Source organism: Chlorocebus sabaeus, chromosome 28 (genome assembly GCF_047675955.1).
Source record: "Chlorocebus sabaeus isolate Y175 chromosome 28, mChlSab1.0.hap1, whole genome shotgun sequence".
Taxonomy (NCBI): domain Eukaryota; kingdom Metazoa; phylum Chordata; class Mammalia; order Primates; family Cercopithecidae; genus Chlorocebus; species Chlorocebus sabaeus.
In genome coordinates, this window is record NC_132931.1 from 15,896,837 (window position 1) to 15,913,554 (window position 16,718).

A 16,718-nucleotide genomic window follows, 5' to 3' on the forward strand; every position below is an offset into this window, starting at 1 on the left:
CTTACCATATGATTTAGCAATTCCACACTTAGAGAATTAACATGTACTCACCCAACAACTTGTACATGAGTGTGCATAGCAGTTTTATTCATAACTGCCCCAAAATGAAAGAAACTCAATGTGCATCGACTAGTGAATGGATGAATGGTGTCATATCCTTGTGGTTTAATACTACTCAGCAATAAAAAGGAATGAACTACCGATACACGTAACATAGAGGAATCTCAAAAGCATGCAGAGGGCATGCACGGGGCTCATGCCTGTAATCACAGCACTTTGGGAAGCTGAGCTGGGAGGATCGCTTGAGCTCAGGCGTTCGAGACCAGCTGGGCAACATAGCAAGACCTCATCCTTATTAAAAATAAAAAAAAAATTAGCCAGGCATGGTGATGCGTGCCTGTAGTCCCAGCTCCTCAGGAGGCTGAGGCAGGAAGATGGTTTAGGTCTGGGAGATCAAGCCCGCAGTGAGCTAAGATCATACCACTGCACTCCAGCCTGGGCAACAGAGTGAGACCCTGTCTCAAAAAACAGAAAACATGCTGAGCAAAAGAAACCAGACACAACAGTGCATGCCATATGATCCCATGTATGTGAAACTACAGAAAGAGAAATTCTAGTCTAAAATGAGAAAAAAGGCCAGGCGCGGTGGGTGGCTCATGCCTGTAATCCCAGCACTTTGGGAGGCCAAGGCAGGCGGATCACCTGAGGTCAGGAGTTCGAGACCAGCCTGGCCAACTTTAGTTGGCCATCTTTTTAGTAGAGATGGCAAAACTTCATCTCTACTCAAAATAAAAATATTAGCTGGACACGATGGTGGATGTCTGTAATCCCAGCTACTCGAGAAGATGGCAGAGAATCCCTTGAACCTGGGAGGTGGAGGTTGCAGTGAGCCAAAATCACACCACTGCACTCCAGCCTGGACAACACAGTGAGACTCCATAACAAAAATAGAATAAAATTTAAAAAAAAAATTGGCTGGGTGTGGTGAGGGCTGCCAGCTACTCAGGAGGCTGAGGCAGAAGAATCGCTTGAACCAGGGAACTGTGAGCCCAGATCGCACCACTGCACTCCAGCCTGGGTGACAGAGCGAGACTCCATCTCTAAACAAATAAATAATATAAAGTGACAAAAAGCAGGTGCCCAAAAGCAGGTGGTTGCCTAGCACCAGGGATGGGGGTTATGGATGGACTGGAAGGAACAGGAGGGAACAGTTTGGGGTGATGGAATTGATCTCTATCTTGATTGTGGGGGGTTATGAGGGTATATAAATATGTCAAAACTGATAGAAACGTATACTTAAACGGGGTGCCTAGTACCACATATAAATTACACCTCAATAACATTGATTTTTTTCTTTTTAAACAAATAATGGGCCAAAATGGCAGGAAATTACTGCTTCTGAAAGCAGACTGAGTTCGAGAATAATGTCCTCTATGACAACACCAGCACACCGTCATGTAGATACGGCTGATGACAGTTCTCGGGAACAAAATGATGATGGACAAATTGTGAATAACGGCGGTCCTCCACTACCGTCCATGATTTCACAGGTCAGATGCACATGAAACTAACTGTAACGAGAAAATGCAATGAAGCCATGCTGTGATGACTCATGGGGCGGGGAGTTACAGCCTCGGCTTTCTGGCAGGCTCAAGGGGTGAGCGCATGTTGCACGCCTTTGGCCGTAACTGCATGGAATTACAGCCAGCATGCATGATACGGATTTTCATAGATGGAACTTCCATGCTCTTCCCAGGAAAACAGCAAAACATCACTTGTTGACAGTAGTTTACTCTGCAGGTAGCTATCTTGCCCTTTCTGATTCTTGGTGCTGGTTAACATTAAGATAAAGAAAACAGGCCAGGCACGGTGGCTCTCGCCTGTTATCCCAGCACTTTGGGAGGCTGAGGCGGGTGGATCACCTGAGGTCAGGAGTTCAAGACCAGCCTGACCAACCCTGAGAAACCCTGTCTCTATGAAAAATACAGAATTAGCTGGGTGTGGAGGCGCATGCCTGTAATCCCAGCTACTTGGGAGGCTGAGGCAGGAGAATCACTTGAACCTGGGAGGCAGAGGTTGCAGTGAACCGAGATCATGCCATTGCACTCCAGCCTGGGCAACAAGAGCAAAACTCCGTCTCAAACAAACTAACAAATGAACAAAAATAGGCCAGGTGCGGTGGCTCAAGCCTATAATCTCAGTACTTTGGGAGGCAGAGGCAGTGGAATCACTTGAGACCAGGAGTTTGAGACCAGATTGAGAAACATAGCGAGACCCCATCTATACAAAAAATTTTTTACATTAGCCAGCCATGGTGGCACACACCTGCAGTTCCAGCTACTCAGGAGGCTGGGGTGGGAGAGTCACTTGAGCCTGGGAGGTCAAGGTTGCAATGAACTAATGATTGATTGAGTCCCTGCACTCTAGCCTTGGTGACAGAGACCCCAACCCCACCACTCACCCCCCCCCAAAAAAATAGGGCCAGGCACAGTGGCTCACACCTGTAATGCCAACACTTTGGGAGGCCGAAGCAGGCAGATCACCTGAGGTTAGGAGTCCGAGCCTAGCTTGGCCAACATGGTGAAACCCTGCCTCTACTGAAAATACAAAAATTACGCGGATGTGGTGGCGGGCACCTGTAATCTCAGCTACTTGGGAGGCTGAGACACGAGACTCACTTGAATCCGGGAGGCGGAGGTTGCAGTGAGCCAAGATCATGCCATTGCACTCTAGCATGGGCGACAAGTGAAACTCCATCCCAAAAAAAAAAAAAAAAAAAAAAGGTCAGAGACTTCAAAAATAACCAGAATGATTCCAGACAACCTAGAAGGAGGGAACAGCTTCCTCTCACTCTCACTGGGAAATATGCAGAGATAAGATAATTGTCTTTATGACTCCGAAAATGCTTAAGACACGAACAACATGTAAACAAATAACTCCTACGAGAGCTTCTGAATTCACACATGATCCCATTTCATCCTTGCAAGAACACTGGGCAACAGATAATATCTTAAAATTTCCATTTTATAAATAAAAAATTCCCAGCCAGACGTGACAGTTCACACCTGCCATCCCACCACTTTAGGAGAGCAAGAGGAAAGGATCACTTGGAACCAGGAGTTCGAGACCAGCCTGGGCAACAAAGTGAGACTCTGTTTCTATAAATTTTTTTTTTTTTTTTTTTTTTTTGAGGTGAAGTCTTGCTATGTTACCCAGGCTAGGGTGCAGTGGTGCGATCTTGGCTCACTGCAACCTGTGCCTCCTGGGTTAAAGTGATTTTCCTGCCTCAGCCACCTGTGTAGCTGGGACTACAGGTGTGTGTCACCACACCTAGCTATCTATTAATATTTTTTTTAATTAAACTTCAAAATAAAGGCTTGGCATGGTGGCTCACACCTGTAATCCCAGCACTTTGGGCCGAGGCAGGCGGATCACCTGAGGTGAGGAGTTCGAGACCAGCCTGGCCAACATGGTGAAACCCCGTCTCTACAAAAAATATTTTAAAAATTAGCCGGGTGTGGTGGTGGGTGCCTGTAGTCCCACCTACTCGGGAGGCTGAGCCAGGAGAATTGCTTGAACCTGAGAGGCAGAGGTTGCAGTGAGTCAAGAAGATGCCACTGCACTCCAGCCTGGGCGATGGAAGGAGACCCCGTCTCAAAAATAAATAAATACATACATACATACATAAAGATAAAAATAAAGTATCTCTTCTCATTGCCATCATGTCTGAGTCAGAGTCTCCAAAGAGTCTGAACAAATAAAAAATTTCAGACTCAGGTCAGGTGCGGTGGCTCACGCATGTAATCACAGCACTTTGGGAGGCCAAGGTGGGCGGATCACAAGGTCAGGAGATTGAGACCACCCTGGCTAACTCGGTGAAACCCCCGTCTCTACTAAAAATACAAAAATAAAAATTAGCCTGGTGTGATGGTGGGTGTCTGTAGTCCCAGCTACTCGGGAGGCTGAGGCAGGAGAATGGCATTAACCCAGGAGGCAAAGCTTGCAGTGAGCCAAGATTGCACCACTGCACTCCAGCCTGGGCCGCAGAGCGAGACATCGTTTCAAAAAAAAAATCCAGACTCAGAGAGGTTACTCGAGCTTACCTGCCTTGGATGTGACACCAACCACAGACGGGCTGAGGGGTCTGGAAAGAACCTTGCACTCCTGCTAAGATCACCAAGCTCTGCTTCCAATACTGCCTTCTTCCAACATCTCAAAGGGCTTATGAGGACCGTCCTAAGAAGGAGGCTGTAACTGACATTGATTATTCACCTCCCCCAAGAGGACCAGCATGGAGAATAAGCTCATCAAAGCCAATGCCCTTGTTTTAGATGCCTTCCAGATTATTCCAGGATCTCATCTCAGATAAGTGTCTATCTTAAGCTCTCTCTCCTGTTCACCGTCTAACGTCTCCCATGCACTGCACCCTCTAACTCAGGGCCTGACATCTGTAAGATCCCTAAATCTTCATCCTGTTCTGTAAGCAGCCCTTCAATTTCTACTTCACTGAAACATGACTATTCCCTCAGGACACTGCTTCCCTAAAGCACTGTGAGTAGTGGTCTTTTTCTGTCCCATGCAAGCCCCCATAAACCACGCTCTACTGTCTTAGAGAAGGAACACTAATTGCTGCATCAAGACTATTGTTACTTTCATTTCCGTTTTGCTTTTGTTTGTTTCTTTCGAGACAGGCTGTTGTTCTGTCATCCAGGCTGGACTGCAATAGTGCGATCATAGCTCACTGATCCTCGGACTCCTGGGCTCAAACAATCCTCCTGCCTCAGCCTCCTGAGTAGCTGGGACTACAGGTGCATACCACCATGTCCGGCTAATTTTTATTTTTGTAAAGATGGGGTCTCACTCTATTGCCCAGGATGATCTCAAACTCCTGGCTTCAAGCCATCCTCCCACCTCCACTTCCTAAAGTTTTGGGATTACAGTTATAAGCCACTGTCCCCAGCCCAGACTCATTTATCTAATTACTGACTTGACATCTCTACTTGAAGGTGTACTTAGCAATTGTTTTTTGTTTTTTGATTTTTGTTTTTGAGACACAGTCTCACTCTGTTGCCCAGCCTGGAGTGCAGTGGCATGATCTTGGCTCACTGCAACCTCCCCCTCTTGGGTTCAAGCAATTCTTGTGCCTCAGCCTCCCGAGTAGCTGGGATTACAGGCATGCACCAGCATGCCCAGCTAATTTTTGTATTTTTAGTAGAGACGGGGTTTCACCATGTTGGCCAGACAGGTCTCGAACTCCTGACCTCAAGTGATCTGTCTGCTTCGGCCTCCCAAAGTGCTGGGATTACAGGCGTGAGCCACTGCGGGGATTACAGGCATGAGCCACTGCGCCTGACCAGCAATTATTTTAAGAGTAGGGGTCTTGCTATGTTGCCAAGGCTGGTCTTGAGCTCCTGGCCTCAAGCGATGCTCCTGCCTTGGCCTCCTAAAGCGCTGGGATTATAGACATGAGCCCCTGTGCCCAGCAGGAGCAGTTTTTTAGTCAATTATTCACTTGCCCACTAAAACCTAAACTTCCTGAGGCCAGGAACACATTTTACTTTTTTTTTTTTTTTTTTTTTTGAGATGGAGTGTAGCTCTGTTGCCCAGGCTGGAGTGCAGTGGCGCCATCTTGGCTCACTACAATCTCTGCCTCCCAGGTTCAAGCGATTTTCCTGCCTCAGCCTCCTGCGTAGCTGGGATTACAGGCATCCGCCACCACACCCGGTTAATTTTTATTTTTGGTAGAGACGGGGTTTCACCACGTTGGCCAGGCTAGTCTCCAACGTCTGACCTCAAGTTATCCGCCCGCCTTGGCCTCCCAAAGTGATGGGATTACAGGCGTGAGCCACTGTGCCCAGCCACGGGACCCACTTTACTCTTAATTTCCCCAAATCCTAGAACAGTGCGTGGCCCACAGGAAATCCACAGAATATATCTGCAGAATGAATGAATGGCTTGCCAAAAGAATTAGGGCAAATAAGTAGATAGTGAGTAAACGTCCACAGCCACCAACCCCATACCCTTTTAAGCTCTGGGGAGATGGCGGCTCCTGTGGGGTCCGGGATGGGGGTCTCCGTTCCTTTCATCCTTCCGCCTCGTGGGGGAGTCAAGTATCCGCAGGCGGAGGGCCCGGATGCAGGCGCGGCTAGGCGGCCCTCTCTGTGGTGAGCCCCCGGGTCCCTCCTCCACAGCACCCGGAGTGCCTCTATGGTTCTTCCTGTCCTTAGTCGGGAGGGGGCGCTGTGCGCAGGCGCGAGGTGACGCCGCGGCAGGACCGGAAGGAGTGTAGCGGCTGCCTCAGCGGCAGCGACGGAGCTCGCAGCTGTGGCTTCTGAAGAGTAAGCGGCGCGGTAGCGAAGGCCGCCGAACCCGCCTGGCTAGCCGGCGAGTTGAGTGGCGAGTGAGTGTCGGTCGCGGGGCACGCTTGAGCTCCTGGACGGGTCTGTGAGGCGAGGCGGCCTCTCTGCGGGACGCCTCCGTGGAGCTCCGGGGGTGGGGGCGGGGGCGCCGGCCGTGAGGGCCGCCGAGCTGAGGGGCGCGGGCCGAGGCCCGGGCGGGATCGGGCCAAAGGACTGGGCTGGGCGTCTCGAGCCCCGTGCGGAGGCGAGGCGGGAGCGACAAAGGCGCTGAGCGACTGGGCGACCCCCTCCCGCCTCTTCGCGAAGTTTCGCGGGCCGGCCCTTTGGGTCGGCTGCGCGAGGGCGACAGCCCGGGAGACCGCGCTTCCCTCCCCCGGGCCCGAGGCCGCCACGGAGGCGGGGTCCGTGCACCCGAGCGCGGCCTGGAGGAGCGGCGGGAGGCGGCCGGTCCCTGTGAACCCCAGCCCAGGCGGGCGGCGTTTTCCACCTCTCCCCTCACGTCTGGAGCGGGGGTTGTTCCGCGAAAGTTGGCGACTGTCACCGGGCACTCGCGAGGGCGGCGCAAGTGCGTCAAACCCTTCTGCGGGGCGCTGGGGGCTGGCCCGGCCCGGGTGCCCGGGCGCTGGGCAGGGAGCGAGGCCGCTGTCCCCGCGTCGAGGTGGCCCGGCTCCCGGTGTAACGGGACCAGGGATCCAAGACTTTGGGCCACTTGCAACCAACCCTGGAGCGTGCGCGGCGTGCGGGTTACAGAAATTTCTGACAAATCCGCCAGGGCTCTGTGCGTCCCTGAGGGCCTGGATAGCAGTTGTCCCCGGTACTTCGATCGTGCAAAGAGAACGTTCTTTTTTCTGTTCTTTTTTTTTTTTTTTTTTTTTTTTTTTGAGACGAAGTCTTGTTCTGTTGCCCAGGCTGGAGTGCAGTGACGCGATCTCTGCTCACTGCAACCTCCGCCTCCCTGCGTCAAGGAATTCTGCCTCAGCCTCACAGGGATTGCTTCAGCTGGGATTCCAGGCATGTGCCACCACACCTGGCTAATTTTTGTATTTGTAGTAGAGACAGGGTTTCACCATGTTGGCCAGGCAGGTCTCGAACTTCTGACCTCAGGTGATCCCTTCTTTCCTCGGCCTCCCAAAGTGCTACATAGTCTTTTCAAAAAACGTGTCAGCTGTGTTCTCCCGGGGCCCTTGGGCCCTTCAGTAAGAAGCGCCCTGGCTGAAAACCCCCGTTCACCTACGGAAGCAGCACTGTGATGTAGAGGGTGAGCAGGGCAGAGGGCCTCACAGTGGCCCTCACACACACCTGGTTCCAGCTTGGCCAGGCGATTTTGCCCTCGTGGGCCTGTGCCTCATCTCAAAAATGGGGTTTCTTCCCTTATGAAGACGACCCATGAATTAATAATGGAATTGCCAGGAATGCTAAAAACTATCTAAGTTTGGTGTATTGTTTTCAAGCTGTTACTCCTGGAAGGGGCTGGGTTGGCATTGTTTTAGAGATTAGGAGCCAAATATCAGCTCATCTATTCTCCAGCTGTTGTTTATCCTCCAGCTTCCTGCAATAGTCAGGCACAAGGTCTTAGAAAAATGGGTTTGTGCTGCTGTATGTTTTGGTGGGCAATAGTTAGGCACACTAATATGTATCACCTTTGTTTACTGAATGGGATGCAGGTGGGGGACCAGAGCACATCAGCGTCCCTCGGAAACGGTGGCATTTAAATGTAGTATGTCCCTTCAGTTCCTCTCTGCCCCACCCACCCCAGCCCATTGATTGAGCTTTTTTTTTTTTTTTTTTTTTTTTGGGGAGACGGAGTCTGGCTCTGTTCAGGCTAAAGTGCAGTGGTGTGATATCTGCCCACTGCAACCTCCACCTCCCAGGTTCAAGTGATTCTCCTGCCTCAGCGTCCCGAGTAGCTGGGATTACAGGCGTGTGCCACCACGGCCGTCTTAGTTTTTTTTTTTTTAAGAGACGAAGTCTGGCTCTGCTGCCCAACTCCTGGGTTTAAGTGACCTTCAGCGTCCCAAAGCGCAAGAATTACAGGCTTGAGCCACCGTACTCTTGCAGAACATTCTTTACACGCTGAGAAGGGAGAGAGGAACGGGAAGATTTTATGGAACATCTCAATTTAGTCTGCTTGCTTTGAGGAAGAAGGCTAATAAATGGCCTGGCTTTGCCTTGATTTTGTATTTCACAATTTATTGCACCTGGGGTATGGGGAGTAGTGGTGGGTTTCAGGAAATGCCTGGAGAGTCTAGGCCAGATTTTGCACCCCCTGGCAAACCTCATTGGAGGCTTTAGATTTTTACCCTGATTAGAGAAGCAGCAGCTAATAGAAGGGAACCCCTGAAGCTCTTGTGGAGAAATCTTAAAGAAGGGTTAGTTATGAGTGAGACAGACTAAAAGTTAATGAATAGAGTAGTTGAGAGAGCTGGTGTTTGCTAGCTGTCCCTCTGTCGCTAATTCTACTACGAGCTACTATTTAATGTGTTTACAAAATTCTAGGCATTCCTATATTTTAGATCTTTAGAGACATAATTCATTCTCATACCTGATGTCATCATTATAGCTGCATTATTGTCAAAGATAATAGAACGTAGCCAGGCATGGTGTGGCTCATGCCTGTAATCCCAGCACTTTAGGGGGCTGAGGCGGGCGGATCACCTGAGGTCAGGAGTTCCAGACCAGCCTGATGAAACCCTGTCTCTACTAAAAATACAAAAGTTAGCCAGACGTGGTGGCGCATGCTTGTAATCTCAGCTACTCGGGAGGCTGAGGCAGGAGAATCTCATGAACCCGGGAGGCAGAGATTGCAGTGATCCAACATCGTGCTATTGGGCTCCAGCCTGGCTGACAGAGCGAGACTCCGTCTCAAAAATAGTAATAAACTTTAAAAAAGAAACTGAGGTGCTGAAAAATACCTAGTCTCAAAACTTGTAAGGGTCAGCTTGGAACTTGAACTCAGTTTGGACCCAGAGTTCGTGCCAGTAATTATCCTGCTATAATTAGTGAGTGCTATTTATTCTGAAAGTACATCTACTATTGAAGAGCATCTACTATGTGCCATCCGGTGTGCTACGTCCTGGGGCTTTGGGATCAAGTAACACTTTGGTTCTGCCTTCTTGGAACTTAAGTTTTAGCAGAGGAGACCGAAATTACACAGTTTCCTAAATAAGTATATGAAATTATTGTTGTAAGTACTTTGAAGAAATGAGGTACGTTGTGTGATTGAACTAGGGAGGAACATCTAGGGGATAGTCAGGAACAGTTTTTCTCTGAGGAGAAAGCAAAGAACCAAATGGAGTTAATTTGGTCCAAGAGACAGTGAAGAAGAGTAGTCCAGCTGGGGAAGAGCCTGCAGTGGAAGGAAGAAGCAAATCGTGGAACTGAACCATTGCTACTACCGAGTGGTGAATGCGGGGGGAAAAGGTAAGGCCCGCTGTCAGCAAGGTCAGGTGATGGTAGCGTTTTGTAGGCCATGGTAAGGATTTTGGTTCCACCACGGTGAGATTTGTGGTTGGAGCCTGCAAGGCAGTACTTGGGCTAGAAGCAGAAGCATGTCCTTTGGTCACAGAAGATTCAGTTCTAAAAAGATAATTGAAAACATTGATTTTACCCTCCACCCATGAGGATGAAGAAAATCTTGATGTTTTACGTTAAACTGTGTAGCCCGCCCACTGAAGATACTGAGTTTAATTTTTGATTTAAAACCTTTCCTATTGTAAAAATGCACTGATAATAGGATTCTTAGAATTTTTAAACTCTAGACTAATTGTTTGCATATTTATATCCATAATCATGGATGTTATTTTACTGTAGTTAATTTGTCCACTTATTAAAGTTAACACAATTTTCATTTTCTTTCTCTGAACTCATCATCTGCTTTGTTCTTCCTTAATAGCATCACCATCCTATGGTCACCTGATCTCAGCATCTAGGTCAACTTTGATTCCTTCTTCTTGCCCTGATGGCCAATGACATACACAGATCCCGTCGACTCTAACTCTGCAGTCAGTGTCTTGTATTATTTTCCTCCCTGTAGATACTGTTTTCCTCCCCCTAGGTACTGTTGGCTCTTGTTTCCTGGGTTTCCTGGCACCAGTTGTCTCCTACAGGCCATCTTACGCATTGCAGCCAGGTTGATTTTTCTAAAGCACAGCTGTCATTGCGTTGCTTCCCGTTGGCTAGAAAATAAAATCTGAGCTCTGTTTCAGTTATCTGTTGATGCATAACAAACCACCTGAATACTCACTGGCTTCATAGAGTAATTTTGTTTGTTGACAGTTTTATGAGTCAGGAGAATTGGGAAGTGCTGACCTGGGCCATTTTTCTCTGGTCCACATGCTATCCTTAGAGGTGGCCAGTGCTGGAGCATCCGCTTCCATAATGGCTTCTTCGTTCACATGCCTTGTCGAAGACGGCTGGAAGACTGGTCTCAGCTGGCTCTTTCCCTCCGCATGTAGTGTCAGGGCTTTCTGTGTGATCTCTCAGCAGGGTTTTCAGACTTTTTACCTGATGTCTCTGGGCCCAGGAACCCTAAGTGAAAGCCGCTGTGCCTTTTGTTTTCTTTCTTTCTCTTTTTTCTTTCTTTTTTTTTTTTTTTTTTTTTGAGACAGAGTCTCCTTCTGTCGCACAGACTGGAGTGCAGTGGCACAATATCAGCTCACTGCAACCTCTGCCTTCTGGGTTCAAGCAATTCTTGTGCCTCAGTTTCCAGAGTAATTGGGATTACAGGCATGTGCCACCGCACCCAGCTAATTTTTGTATTTTTTTTTTTGGTAGAGTTGGGGGCTGCTGTGCTTTTAAAGGATAAGCCCAAATCTGACACAGCTCTCACTTTGGCTTGAAATGGCTATTCTTGCTCAACCTTCCCTGGCTACCTGCCCTTCCCCTGTAGTCTCTTTATTGCTCTAGTAACTTTATTCTCTGATTGATGGGGCTCTGAGTTCTTTGAAACAAAAATCCATGTGAGAGTTTCTTTTGATGTATTCCCGATGATGCATAACCAATTCTTGTTATATAAAATGCTGTAGTACAGTCAGCTCTCCGTATCCACAGCTTTCACATCTGGATATGGGGATCTGACAGTAAACTTTTTCTGTATTGATTTAATATTGATTATATTAGTACAGACTTAGGATGGATATCCAAAGAATGGTTAGGATGAGCAAGTGGTATTTGAATGAAAAACAATCGTTTATAGGCATTTTTAAAAACATGCTAGGAAGAGGTATTGTGGAGGCCTGGTATGACATGGGCATGTCATCTTCCTGCCTGTGACTAGCTCTACTTTGCCCACTTTTTCTTTTCTTTCTTTTTTGAGACGGAGTCTCTCTCTGTCACCCAGGCTGGAGTGCAGTGACACAGTCTAGGCTCACTGCAACCTCTGCATCCTGGGTTCAAGCAGTTCTCCTGCCTCAGCCTCCTGAGTAGCTGGGACTACAGGTACCTGCAACCACGCCTGACTGGTTTTTGTATTTTTAGTAAAGACGGGGTTTCACCATGTTGGCCAGGCTGGTCTCGAACTCCTGACCTCAAATAATTCACCCACCTCAGCCTCCCAAAGTTTTGGGATTACAGGTGTGAGCCACCATGCCTGGCCTGCTTTGCCCACTTTTTGCTGGAAAGTCAAATGGATTAACTCATTAAATTTGAAAGTCTTTAATGACCCCCAAATCTGTTGCAGAAGTGGCAGACATATTTACAGAAAGTATTCTGGAGAGCCAGGGGCACTGCAGAGCCCCAGGATCATGCAGTAGTAGTTTAGCAGATTATACATAAGGAAAAATGGAGAAGCAACCTGAATAGAACAAGGAGAAGAAAATGATTTGTAGAAGACAGACTTAAGCATTCTGGTCACGAGGCAGTGAAGGTGAGATTTTGAAAACCAGAAAATTGGGTGAGAGAACCATGAGTGATTCTCTTTTCTTCTTGACTTCCTTGTTTTCCATATTATCTGTAATGGGCAATGCTTGATAACTGAAGAAAATCCTAATTGTTGCCTAGGCCATGTTTCCTGACTCTGGTTCTATAGCCATGATGAATAACAGCTCCAGTCTTTGACAGAGGAAGAAGTTTTTGGAGCCACTCATTCAACAACTGTGCTAGGCATTGAAAATACAACTATAAATAAGAGGCCAGGCACGTGGCTTTTGCCTGTAATCTCACCACTTTGGTGAGTGTCGGGGGGGGGGGGGGGGGTGGATCACCTGAGGTCAGGAGTTCAAGACCAGCATAAGATGGTGAAATGCCATCTCTACTAAAAATACAAAATTAGCCGGGCATGGTGGCAACATGCCTGTAATCCCAGCTACTTGGGAGGCTGAGACAGGAGAATTGCTTGAACCCTAGGGGCGGAAGTTGCAGTGAACTGAGATTGCACCATTGCACTTCAGCCTGGGCAACAAGAGCAAAACTTCGTCTCAAAACAAAAAAAAAGTAACTTGGAATGGGAAAATAAAGATTTTTTTTCCCCTTGAACTGTATTTTATTAATAAACACTGCATTTCCTATGTACTTGTGATTACAGTGCTCCTATTTTGATGGCATTTACCATATACAAAGTGGCTTCTCTTATTTTTCAACATAGCCTTATAATGTAAGAATAGATATTGCCATTTTTCTGTTTCTCAGGTAGCAGTTAAAAAAATAACATAATGTAACACTTAGTATATGTCAGGCACTGTGTTAAAACTTTATGTAATTCAACTGATTTAGTTTTTAAAAAGTTTTTGTTTATTTATTTTTATTTATTTATTTATTGAGACGGAGTCTTGCTCTGTCGCCCAGGCTGGAGTGCAGTGGCGCAATCTTGGCTCACTGCAAGCTCCGTCTCCCGGGTTCACGCCATTCTCCTGCCTCAGCCTCCTGAGTAGCTGAGACTACAGGCGCCCGCCACCACACCCGGCTAATTTTGTGTGTGTGTGTGTGTGTGTGTTTTTAGTAGAGGCGGGGGATTTCACCATGTTAGCCAGGATGGTCTCGATTTCCTGATCTCGTGATCCGCCTGCCTCGGCCTCCCAAAGTGCTGGGATTATAGGTGTGAGCCACCGTGCCGGCCAAAAGTTTTTATTTTTTTTAATTAATGAATTTTTTTGGAGGTAGGTTCTCCCTCTGCCACCTATGCTGGAGTGCAGTGGTGCTCTTATAACTCACTTGCAGCCTTGAACTCCTGGGCTCAAAGGATCCTCTTGCCTCAGCTTCCACAGTCAAGCTGGGACTTGGGTACATGCCTGTCTACCTACCCGCAACTAATTTTAAAACAACTGCATTCTCATTTTACAAATGAGGAAATTGGCCCAGGAGATTGAACAATTTATTTGGAGCCACTAATTGACTAAATGGTGAAACCAAGATTTAAACATAGGCAGTATGATCGGAAGCCTAGATGAAGAGACTGAGTGTCAGAGAGTTACTTGACCTGATACAGAGACTTGCATTTAGTCAAGAGGAGAAATTCCATCATCAGACTTCTTTTCTTCTTACAAGGTGGGGCCACTGGTGTGCCACTCATGAGGACTTTTTTAAACCGTTACTAGTAATCTGCTTAACTACAAGCCTGACATTTCAACTAAATTAGCTGTAAAATGACCCACATCTCCCTTTGATTTCCAGTGTAAAATTGAAGGAAGCCAGTTGTGGCCAAAGGAAAGATAAGAAATTTGGCTTGAGGCCAGGTGTGGTTACTCACGCCTGTTATCCCAGGACTTTGGGAGGCCCAGGCAGGCAGATCACCTGAAGTTAAGAGTTCAAGATCAGCCTAGCCAACATGGCGAAACCGCTTCCCTACTAAAAATACAAAAATTAACCAGCATGGTGGCAAGCATGTGTCGTCCCAGCTACTCAGGGAGGCTGAGGCAGGAGACTTGCTTGAACCTGGGAAATGGAGGTTTCAGTGAGCTGAGATCGTGCCACTGCACTCCAGTTTGGGTGACAAAGCAAGACTCTGTCTCAAAAAAAAAAAAGACATTTGGCTTGAAAATAGTGTTCAAAATACTTTTTAAAAATCTGGCTGGGCACAGTGGCTCACACCTGTAATCCCAGCACTTTGGGAGGCCAAGACTGGCAAATCACGAGGTCAGGAGTTTGAGACCAGCCTGGCCAACATGGTGAAATGCCATCTCTACTAAAAATACAAAAAACTAGCTGGTGTGGTGGTGGGCACCTGTAATCCCAGCTACTCGGGAGGCTGAGGCAGGAGAATCGCTTGAACCCAGGAGGCAGGGGTTGCAGTGAGCTGAGATTGCACCACTGCACTCCAGCCCAGGTGACAGTGGGAGACTCCATCTCAAAAAAAAAATCTTATTTGGGGAAAAAAAGAACTTAAATTAGATGCAGTTCAAATTTGATACCAGAGCTGTTCTTTTAAGTATCATGCTGCTTATAAATAACATCAGCATCATTATTTCAAATGAGAGACCCAAACTTAGGATGGTATATGTCAGTTTTAAAAATGGGAATACCTGGGGCCAGGCATGGTGGCTCATGCCTATAATCCCAGCACTTTGGAAGGCTGAGGCGGGATCACCAGAGGTCAGGAGTTCGAGACTAGCCTGGCCGAAGTGGTGAAACCCTGTGTCTACTAACAAATACAAAATTTAGCCAGGCATGGTGGCATATGCCTGTAATCCCAGCTACTCTGGTGGGTGAGGCAGGAGAATCTCTTGAACCCTGGATGCAGAGGTTGCAGTGAGCCGAGATCATGCCATTGCACTCTAGCCTGGACGACAAGAGCGAAACTGTCTAAAAAAGAAAAAAGGAATACCTTTGTTCAGTTATCAGTGCCAGAAAGTTCTGTTGTAAAACTTTGCTAACCTGGTTTTGGTATCTATCTATTTTGATGGTATCTATAGCTTCACATTTTATAAGTTGAGGAAATACTGATATTATCTATTAATTCTTTGTAGACGTTTAATGAGAAGCCCCAATCTGGGGCTTACTGCCTCTGAGGCACAGTGCTTTCTTCTAGGAAGGCAAAGAAAATTGAGATTTTCTCAGAGAGGAAGAAAAGGATTGAATTGCTTAAACCTGGGAGATGGAAGTTGCAGTGAGCTGAGATCGCACCACTGCACTCCATCCTCGGTGACAGAGCAAGAAGCACATTTAAATTTTGTGTTTACAGTAATTTGGTGTTTGTGGAGATTCTTTCTTGTCTAGTTTTTTTGTAACTGTTGTCCATGGAATTTTTTCTGTTACTATGTGACGATTTGAGGCTATGCAAAGACTATTCTGCTGTTACTACTACTGTCTTCCCAGAATTTCCTTATGGTTTTGTTTTATTTTATTTTATTTTATTTTTTTGAGACAGAGTTTCACTCTTGTTGCCTAGGCTGGAGTGCAATGGCTCCATCTCGGCTCACCGCAACGTCCATCTCCCCAGTTCAAGCGATTCTCCTACCTTAGCCTCCCGAGTAGCTGGGATTACAAGCGTGCGCCACCACGCCCAGCTAATTTTTGTGTTTTTAGTAGAGACGGTTTCACCAGGTTGGCCGAGCTGGTCTGAAACTCCTGAGCTCAGGTGATCCACCTGCCTCAGCCTCCCAAAGTGCTGGGATTACAGGCATGAGCCACTGGGCCTGGCCTTTTGTTTTATTTTTTTTTTTTGCCCTAATAGAGACAAGATCTCACTATATTTCCCAGGTTGGTCTTAAACTCCTGGGCTCAAGTGATCCTCCTGCTTCAGCCTCCCAAAGTGCTAGGATTACAGACATAAGCTACCGCACCTGGTAATTTTTTTTTTTAATCAAAGTCTGGACATTATGAATGAGAAAACTGGAGGTTCCAAATGATACTCCTCCATTGTGGTTTAAGTTTTTTAGGTGTGCAAATTAGAATACCGGCAGATCATCTTGATCCTGTCATGGTTTGGTCTGTATTAAGTCTATTTTCATTTTGCTCTTAACCTTTAAGATTTGCCTTTCCTAGGATCTCAGATGAAAGCTCGGTGTTTACCAGCACTCCTCTACTTTAGTTAGGCTTGACCTTTAATCTCTCTCAACAGGCTGGGAGTGGTGGCTTATGCCTGTAATCCCAGTACTTTGGGAGGCCAAAGCAGGTGCATCACCTGAGGTCAGGAGTTCGAGACCAGCCTGGCCAACATAACAAAATCCCCTCTGTACTGAAAATACAAAAATTAACTGGGCATGGTGGTGCGTGCCTGTAGTCCCTGCTACTTGAGAGGCTGAGGCAGGAAACTGGCTTGAACCCAGGAGGCGGAGGTTGCAGTGAGCCAAGATTGCACCATTACTGCAGCCTGGATGGCAGAGCAAAACTCCATCTCAAAAAAAAAAATTCCTCTCAACAATACATGTTTGCTGAGATCTCTGCTCAGCTCTTTAGCTTTTCTGCTCTTGGATTTTGGGGAGTCTA

General features: G+C 47.2%; 2 protein-coding genes across 9 annotated transcripts in view; one reads left to right on the forward strand and one right to left on the reverse strand.

Annotated features, from left to right (window-relative positions):
* The window catches only part of LOC119622700 (uncharacterized), a 65,943-nt gene extending 59,822 nt beyond the window's left edge, over nt 1-6,121 (reverse strand). For 2 of the 5 annotated variants that reach the window (XM_073012816.1, XM_073012811.1), the window contains exon 1: nt 6,021-6,121. In XM_073012816.1, the coding sequence (XP_072868917.1) occupies nt 6,021-6,086 (66 nt within the window). In that variant the 5' untranslated portion in view covers nt 6,087-6,121. Of the gene's footprint in view, nt 1-2,678; nt 3,183-6,013 lie in introns of those variants that run through there. The other 3 variants (XM_073012812.1, XM_073012810.1, XM_073012809.1) reach the window with 2 other exon arrangements.
* Nucleotides 6,122-6,290: 169 nt separating this feature from the next.
* The window catches only part of RNF216 (ring finger protein 216), a 162,049-nt gene continuing 151,621 nt past the window's right edge, over nt 6,291-16,718 (forward strand). For 2 of the 4 annotated variants that reach the window (XM_008018763.3, XM_008018766.3), the window contains exon 1: nt 6,292-6,400. The gene's annotated coding sequence lies outside the window, so the exon portion shown is untranslated. Of the gene's footprint in view, nt 6,401-16,718 lie in introns of all 4 variants that reach the window. The other 2 variants (XM_073012807.1, XM_073012808.1) reach the window with 2 other exon arrangements.